Source organism: Magnolia sinica, chromosome 10, assembly GCF_029962835.1.
Source record: "Magnolia sinica isolate HGM2019 chromosome 10, MsV1, whole genome shotgun sequence".
Classification (NCBI taxonomy): Eukaryota; Viridiplantae; Streptophyta; class Magnoliopsida; order Magnoliales; family Magnoliaceae; genus Magnolia; species Magnolia sinica.
The window spans coordinates 18,535,792-18,545,017 of record NC_080582.1 but is presented as its reverse complement, the minus strand read 5'-3'; the positions used below and the strand labels follow the sequence as shown (position 1 = coordinate 18,545,017).

Genomic DNA, 9,226 nt, shown 5'->3' with positions numbered 1-9,226 from the left:
AAAAGTCAAATGGTTGTTCAAACCAAATTAGGGTTGCTCATAGTCTAAACTTGGACAACTTAGGCTGAGCCATTTACTGATCTAATTGATGGGTTAGACTTGAGCTCATGAACTCAACTTGTATGCCATTGAGCTATGGGTTCAAACCCATTAAGTAACCTGCATTTCTGGATTGAGCCCAACCATACACTAATCGGACAAGAATTTTAGGCTATATATATATATATATATATATATATATATATATATGTGTGTGTGTGTGTGTGTGTGTGTGTGTGTGTGTGTGTGTGTGTGTTGGCCCAAATCAAATATTCAAAGCCCAAAAATAGTGGGCTAGGCCCAAAACAGCTTGGACGCTCTTTTGGGCAACACTGCACGATGCATCAGGAAGCCCACCCTAAAATAGCGTGAAAAAAACAAGATGTACCTTGAACCCTGTTGTTCTTGGACACAAAATCATTTTCTACACGTGACAATCATGTAACTAAATTAAACAGTCCGAACCATGATAGACAGGGAAGCACCTTGGCCCTTTTATTTACCCATTCTAATAATTGTATCTGCAACAAAGTCTCTGTTTAAAACAAGATTAAACAAAGGAAAGGAAAAAAGAAAAAAGAAAATCTTCCCCTAGATTCAACACTAGAACAATATATATCTAGAGCTTCTTGAGAAAAATGTCAAACAGTTCTATTATATATCGGAATCTTCTTCAATGTAACTACTAATCTAATCTTAGTAGTTATTGTGGTAAGATGAACCCTCACCTAACAAGAGGGGCCTATTTTGTCTCTGTCGGTGAATCCCAACATCCAGATATAAGTCTCTTATTTCATGCATTTCGATGACAACGTTTTTCATCTTCATTCGTTCCTTTGGCGATTCTGCAGAACATGATACACCAACGCTGACCAATGAAACCAAGCAACCATGCATTCTATCTCTCAAATTGTTATGATTTTCACCGTCTTGAATAGCTTCAGAATATTCTGAGAGAAGTCTAGGATCTATAATCTCCATTACTTGTTCAGGAAAAGCCGACTTTGCAAAGTGATGAAGGCTCTGATTGTCCTTAAACATGTCATCAGTAGGTCGCTTTCCAGTGATCATCTCGAGTAGAAGGATCCCATAACTGTATACATCTCCATGTGTGGACGCCTTGCCGCCCATCCCATGCTCTACGATTTACAAATGTCACATATTTGAATGTTAGGCAACTATTTAAAGAAAGATAAAAATAGTGGTTCGATATTGAGAGGGAGAAAAGGAAAATTTTATTTATATAATTAACATTTCTGCCTCTCCCAAAATTTAGAATATCTGAGAATAAGGAATTTGGCTAAACATATTTCTTCAATCTTTGTATTATGAGTGTATGGTTTGTCCCAACAAATAGTCCTTCTAAGAAAATATCCTATAAATAGAACAAGAATCCTCTCTTTTCACACACACAGTTTATCACAGCTAGAGAAATAATCTAGTAACAATTCTTTCGTACCTTATTAATTATAGTGTGAATCAATGTGGGGCCAATCTACCCAACATTTAATCACTGTTTACCCATGGATAAGAAGGTCTATCATGAATTGTTTATGCCCACTAAATCACTTTGGTGGGATAATATAGTTCTTAATGAGCTTCACCATAATATTAATATATGGAAATTACCAATCATTTTGCAAGATCAATGAATATAAATAAAAAGACAATAGGACTAAAATCCTTACCTGGAGGAATATACCCAATAGATCCCTTAATCCCAGATGTGCTGGTCTGATTTTGAGAGCAACTTTCTGCAGCTTCAGAGAGGAACCTTGCTAAACCAAAGTCACCCACATGGGCAACCATGTCATCATCAAGAAGAACATTGCTTGGTTTTAGGTCCCGATGAACAATTGGTGTTTGGTGATGATGATGAAGATAATCTAATGCCGAAGCCACATCAATGGCTATATTTAGCCTTTGTGTAAGATTCAAATTCCTCAATTGAGGTTGTTCATCCACATTTGGATGCAACCACTTCTCCAGACTACCATTTGGCATGTACTCAAACACTAGAGCTTTGAAATCATTGCCATTAAAATCAATGCTCGAGCAAACCGTTAAGATCTTGACAAGATTTCGATGTCGAATGTTTCTTAATGCTTCACATTCAGCTGCAAAACTCTTAAAAGCTCCTTGTTGTAGGAGGTTGAGTACCTTCACTGCAACAAGTGTTTCAAAGCCTTCTAGAATTCCTTTGTATACAGAACCAAAACTTCCCACACCAATTAAATTAGCTGAAGAGAACCCATCTGTTGCTTGAAGGAGATTCGCATAAGAAATTTGTAACCACTGATTCTCTGTGGAAGAGGCAGAAGAAGGTTTCTTTCCCGAGCTTCTCATCCAACAAAGAGCAGCAACAATGCATGCTAATAAAATTGACGATGAAACTGCAGTAATAATAATGAGTGTTACTCTATGAGAAGGAGATGTTTCTCGTTTCTTCGGAGCTTGCTTGTGGCATGGTGGCAAGTTTAGTTCGGGGATGCCTCCACAGAGTCCATTGTTTCCAAAAACTGAAATAGCTTCAGCATTTTTAAACACCCCCCCTTTTGGCACTTCTCCCTCAAAATTATTGAAAGACAAATCCAAATACTGTAAAAAGGTAAAATTCTCAAAGTATTTTGGAATCTGCCCAGATAAGTTATTGTGTGAGAGATCCATATACTCTAAACCTTTTAGAGCACTGAAAGACTGTGGAATGGTTCCTTGAAGCAAATTACCATTCATATGGAGGATTTCCAAGCTTTTACAGTTTCCCAATGTTTCTGGAATTTCACCTGATAGTTTGTTCTCTGAGACGTCCAATCCCCCAATATTTTCCAAGTTTGCAACTTCCATTACCAAGGATCCAGTGAATGAATTACGAGACAAGTTGATAAAATTCGCACCGTTTTGTGTAATTACCCTACCCGTGAGGTTATTTGCCGAAAGGTACAGGAGTTCCATGAATCTCAAGTTCCTGAAGCTTGATGGTATATTTCCATGGAAATCATTTATATTCAGCAGGAGTCGGCTCAATTGAGTGATGTTACCTATTGAAGATGGAATTTTCGCCGAAAGTTTGTTTCCACCCAGATACAATGCTTGCAACTTGTTAAGCTTCCCGATGCCCTCTGGAAGAGTGCCCTTCAAGGAGTTATCATCCAAAGAAAGAGCAATCAAGTTGACGAGATTCTCAATTACCTTTGGAATGGATCCATATATCCTGTTCCCTCCTAAGAAGAATCTTCTAAATTGCGACGAGAAATTAGCAATAGAGTCAGGCAACACACCTACGAGATTATTCCTGCCTGCACCTATTGATTCCAGATGAGTACAGTTGGATAGCGAAGTGAGGAAGCTCAAATCATCACCTCCCATACTTCCAAGCTTATTCTTAGCAATATTGAAAAAAGAGAGGCGCCGTAGATTTCCTAGATTCGAAGGCACAGGTCCACTAAAATTATTATAGCCGAAATCAACTATTTTGAGATTTGATGCATTTGATAACGAAAATGGAATGGATCCAATTAATTGGTTTCCACCCACATAAATCTCCCGCAGGTCGGGAAACACAAGGCCTAGGTCGCGCCTAATGCTCCCATATAGCTGATTATTTGTTACGTCGAACATTTGTACCGATGAGAGATTATAAAGTGGCGGTGTAACCATAGTTGATAATTGATTGAAGCCGATACGAAAATCTACCAAACTTGCCAATTGACCAATTTCCTCTGGAATCGGTCCATGGAAGAGATTATAGTTCAGACGAAGGACAGCAAGAGAAGAAAGGTTCCCAATGGAAGGTGGGATAGTTTCTGTGAGATTGTTGTGGGAGACAACAATCTCGATTAGCTTAGACAAGGAGCCAAGGTCAGCAGGAAGTTTTCCAACAAGCTGGTTGTACATGAGGCTAATGTTTCGAAGTTCCGAGCAATGAGTCAGGTTGGCTGGGATTTCTCCATGGAGTGAATTTACGGACAGATCGAGATGCTGCAACCGGAATAAACGGCCGATTTCATGTGGGACTTGGCCTTTGAGATTGTTGGTGGAGAGATCGATACTTTTCAGGAAGGATAGGTTGCCTACATGAGGTGATAAGTGGGCCACCAAGCGGTGGCCCCTGAGGTTCAAGATGGTGACCCTTTGATGATGGCGGAGACTGCAGGTGACTCCCTCCCATTCGCAGAAATGAAGAGAATCATTCCATGAGCTCAAGATTGCGAGAGGATCTTCAGAAATACCATCTTTGAATGCAAGCAATGCTAGTCGATCGGTCTCATTTCTCAATGAAATTACCGAGGATGAGCATGAGTTGATGGACGAGAGAAGGATTGCGGGGAAGAGAATAAATGACCAAAGTACCCCAACTTTCGAACGTTGGAACTCCATTCCCTGGATGGTAGATGAGATGAATGAGTATTCATATATATATATATATATATATATATATGGAAAAGGTACTATGCGCTCAACCTCACGGGTCCGTCCCATGAGGTCGAGCTGTGTGGGCCCCACCGTATTGCGTTTCGAACATCTACCCCATCAGTCAGATACACCATCCCATCGTGGGCCTAGATCTCAAAAGTCAAGTCAATCCGTGACTTGTGTGGGCCACACCATATATAGAAGTGGGGAGGGGCCGTGCACCTTTAAAATATTCATAATCATTTTTTGGGCCCACCGAGATGTGGTTTGCAAATCCAGCCCATCCATTATGTGTGTCCCACTTGGATGAGGGTTCAGACCAAGTTTCAGCAGCATTCAAAACTCAGGTGGGCCCCACCAAGTGCTTTTATATGTTTTAACGGTGTCTTCATATGATTTTAGATGGTATGGCCCACCTGAGTTCCGTATACGGCTGATTTTTGGGATATCCTATAATTTAGAGGGGACCCATCAAATGCACCATGTTGATGGCCGACACGCATCACGGTGGGGCCCACACAGCTCGACCTCACGGGAGCTTATCGTGAGGTCGAGTCACATAGTACCTTTTCCCTACACACACACACACCGTACTAGCTTTGATATATGGTCAATTTCCCTAAAGAGATTCAACCTTTCAAATATTCCAATGGTGGCCTTTTGACAAGCCTCTGAAAATTACTTGGACCAAAATACCCTTTGGCATTGGTTCTTTTTCAGTAAATAAGAAGCTATGTCATATTTAATGGTATGTACAAAACCCTTTTTTGCGCGTGGGTAAGGCCCAACTCATGGGGCACACACTGATGTATGTGTATAATCAATGTCGCCTATCCTTCCTGCCATGTCATTTTAGGGCTAGGGCCCAGATATCAGCCTGATCCAGTGCTCGTGTGGCCCACATAATAGAAAATAATGGTGACTGTTGAAACTTTCTAGGCTCACTGTGATGTTTGTTAAAAGTGGACACTGCCAAAGTCAGGACTTTTTGGGCCCACGACAAGCTGGCCAACAAGGTGGATGGATCGGATCACCCTATTGTGGGCCTTAGGATATAATACCAATGACTAGGTAGTAAAGGAAGTGAACACGTTGAAATCTATTATCCATACAACATGACAACCACGACCCATATAACATGGCAACTACGACCCATGTATACCACGATCCATATGGGCCCACATTGATGTATAGGTATAATCCATGTCGCCCATCCTTTTTGCTGTGTCATTTTAGCGGCAAGGCCAAAATATCAAACTGATCCAGTGCTCGTGTAAGCCACAAAATACAAAATAATTGTGATTGTTGAGACTTTTCAGGCTCACTATGATGCTTGTTAGAAGTGGACACTACCCAAGTTAGGACTTTTTAGGCCCACAGCAAGCTAGCCGACAAGGTGGATGGATCATATCACCCCATTGTGGGTCTTAAGATATGGTACCAATGGTTTGGTAAAAAAGGAAGTGAACACATTCAAAAACCACGATACATACGACATGACAACCACGGCCCATATAACAAGACAACTACAACCCATGCAAAACACGACCCAAATGGACCTACATTGATGTATGTGTATAATCCATGTCGCCCATCCTTTTTGCCGTGTCATTTTAGGCGTAGGGCCCAAATATCAGCCTGATCCAGTGCTCGTGTGGGCCACAAGATAGAAAATAATGGTTACTGTTGAAACTTTTCAGGCTCACTATGATGTTTGTTAGAAGTGGACATTGCCTGAGACAGGACTTTTTAGGCCCACGACAAACCAACAAGGTGAATGGATCGGATCACCCCATTATGGGCCTTAAGATATGGTACCAATGACTAGGTACTAAAAGAAGTGAATACGTTGAAAACTACGATCCATACAATATGACAACTACTACCCATATAACATGGCAACTACGACCCATGCAAACCATGACCCAAATGGGCCCACATTGATGTATGTGTATAATACATGCCACCCATCTTTTTTGCCGTGTCATTTTAGGGGTAGGGCCCAAATATCAGCCTGATCCAACGCTCATGTGGGCCACCAAATAGAAAATAATGGTGGCTATTAAAACTTTCTAGGCTCACTATGATGTTTGTTAGAAGTGGACACTGCCCAAGTTAGGACTTTTGGGCCCACGACAGGCTAGTCGATAAGGTGGATAGATCAGATCAACCCATTGTGGGCCTTAGGATATGGTACCAATGACTATGTAGTAAAGGAAGTGAATATGTTGAAAATCACGTTGACCCATATAACATGGCAACTACGACCCATGCATACCACGACCCAAATGGGCCCACATTGATGTATGTGTATAATCAATATCGCCCATCCTTTTTGCCTTGTCATTTTAGGGGTAGGGCCTAAATATAAGCCTGATCCAGCGCTCGTGTGAGCCACAAAAAAGAAAATAGACTGTTGAAACTTTCCAGACTCACTGTAATGTTTGTTAGAAGTGGACATTGCCCAAGTTAGGACTTTTTGGGCTCACGGCAAGCTAGTTGACAAGGTTGATGGATTGGATCACCCCATTGTGGTCCTTAAGCTGTGGTGCCAATGGTTTGGTAAAAAAGGAAGTGAACACGTTGAAAACCACGATCTATACAACATGACAACCATGACCTATATAACATGGCAACTACGACTCATGCAAACCACGAGCCAAATGGGCCCACACTGATGTATGTGTATAGTCCATGCCGCCCATCTTTTTATCGTGTCTTTTTATGGGTAGGGCCCAAATATCATCCTGATCCAGCACACGTGTGGGCCACAAAATAAAAAATAATGGTGACCATTGAAACTTTCGAGGCTCACTGCAATATTTGTTAGAAGTGGACACTGCCCAAGTTGGGACTTTTTGGGCCTACGGCAAGCTAGCCGACAAGGTGGATGGATCGAATCACCCCATTGTGGGCCTTAGGATATGGTATCAATGGCTAGGTAGTAAAGGAAGTGAATACGTTGAAAACTACGTTCCATACAACATGACAACCATGACCCATATAATATGGTAGCTACGACCCATACAAACCACTACCCAAATAGGCCACAGTTGTATGGATCACAGTTGTCATGTTATATGGGTCGCAGTTGTCATGTTATATGGGTCACAGTTATCCTGTTATATGGGTCGCAGGTCGCAATTGTCATGTTATATGAGTCGCAGTTGTTTTGTTATATGGGTCGCAGTTGTCATGTTATATGGGTCGCAGTTGTATGAGTCACAGTTGTCTTATTATTTAGGTCGCAGTTGTATAGATCACAGTTGTCCTGTTATATGGGTCATGGTTGTCATGTGACGTGGTTATCATGTTATGTTGGTCGTGGTTATCATGTTATATACGTTGTGGTTGTAATGTGACGTGTGGAGTTCATAAGGGTCAAGGTTGCCATGTGACGTGGACCCCACCTTAATGTATATGTTTAATCCACGCTGTCCACCACCTTCTCCATTTTATTTTAGGCTATGAACCAAAAAATGAGATAGATCCGAGTATAGAGTGGACCGCACCAAGGGAAACAAAGTTCCAATTTTAAAACTAAGGCCTAGTATTGTGTGTGTATGAGTCGTGGTTTGCATGGATTGTAATTGCTATGTTATATGAGTCATGGTTGTCATGTTGTATGGATCGTGGTTTGCATGAGTTGTAGTTGTCATGTTATATGGGTCGTGGTTGTCATGTTATATGAATCGTAGTTTACACGTGTTCACTTCTTTTATTACCTAACCATTGGCACCATAGCCTAATGCCCACAATGGGATGATCTGATCCATCCACCTTGTCGGCCAGCTCGCCGTGGGCCCAAAAAGTCCTGACTTGGGTAGTGTCCACTTCTAACAAACATCGCAGTGAGCCTGAAAAGTTTCAATAGTCACCATTATTTTCTATTTTGTGGCCCACACGAACGTTGAATTGGACTGATATTTGGGCCCTACCCCTAAAATGACACGGCAAAAAGGATGGGCAGTATGGATTAAACGCATACATCAATGTGGGCCCATTTGAGTCGTGGTTTGAATGGGTCACAGTTGACATGTTATAAGGGTCTCAGTTGTCATGTTGTATGGATCGTGGTTTTCAACGAGTTCACTTCCTTTTCTACCAAACCATTAGTACCATAGCTTAAGGCACACAATGGTGTGATTCGATCCATCCACCTTGTCGGCCAGCTCGCCGTGGGCTTAAAAAGCCCTAACCCGAGCGGTGTCCACTTCTAACGAACATCATAGTGAGCCTGGAAAGTTTCAACAGTCACCATTATTTTCTATTATGTGGGCCATACGAGCACTGGATCAGGATAATATTTGGGCCCTAGCCCTAAAATGACATAACAAAAAGGATGGGTGGTATGGATTATACATATACATCAATGTGGTCCCATATGAGTCGTGGTATGCATGGGTCATAGTTGTCGTGTTATATAGGTAGTGGTTGTCGTGTTATATAGATCGTGGTTTTCACGTGTTCACGTCCTTTACTACCTAGCCATTAGTACCATAGCCTAAGGCCCACAATGGGGCAATCCGTTCCACCTGCCTTGTCGGCCAGCTCGTCGTGGGCCCAAAAAGTCCTGACTTGAGTACTGTCCACTTTTAACAAACATCACAATGTGCCTGGAAAGTTTCAACGCTCACCACTATTTTCTATTTTGTGGCTCACATGAGCACTTGATTAGGCTGATATATGGTCCCTAGACCTAAAATGACACAACAAAAAGGATGGGCGGTATGGATTATACACATACATCAATGTGGGCCCATATGGGTCGTGG

General features: G+C 41.7%; 1 protein-coding gene across 1 annotated transcript; it reads right to left on the bottom strand.

Annotated features, from left to right (window-relative positions):
• Positions 1-523: 523 nt before the first annotated feature.
• Positions 524-4,416, bottom strand: LOC131217416 (probable LRR receptor-like serine/threonine-protein kinase At3g47570). Its single transcript, XM_058212338.1, has 2 exons — positions 1,728-4,416; positions 524-1,178 (listed from the first exon to the last, which is right to left on the bottom strand). The coding sequence occupies exons 1-2, from the start codon at positions 4,414-4,416 to the stop codon at positions 736-738; spliced, it is 3,132 nt and encodes a 1,043-aa protein (XP_058068321.1). The 3' UTR covers positions 524-735.
• Positions 4,417-9,226: the final 4,810 nt, after the last annotated feature.

Excerpts from the sequence above, each read along its gene's own strand:
- LOC131217416 (XM_058212338.1), bottom strand. The coding sequence starts at position 4,416 with ATGGAGTTCCAACGTTCGAAAGTTGGGGTACTTTGGTCATTTATTCTC. Across the intron at positions 1,179-1,727 it reads TATTGGGTATATTCCTCCAG|AGCATGGGATGGGCGGCAAG; the intron begins GTAAGGATTTTA and ends TGTAAATCGTAG.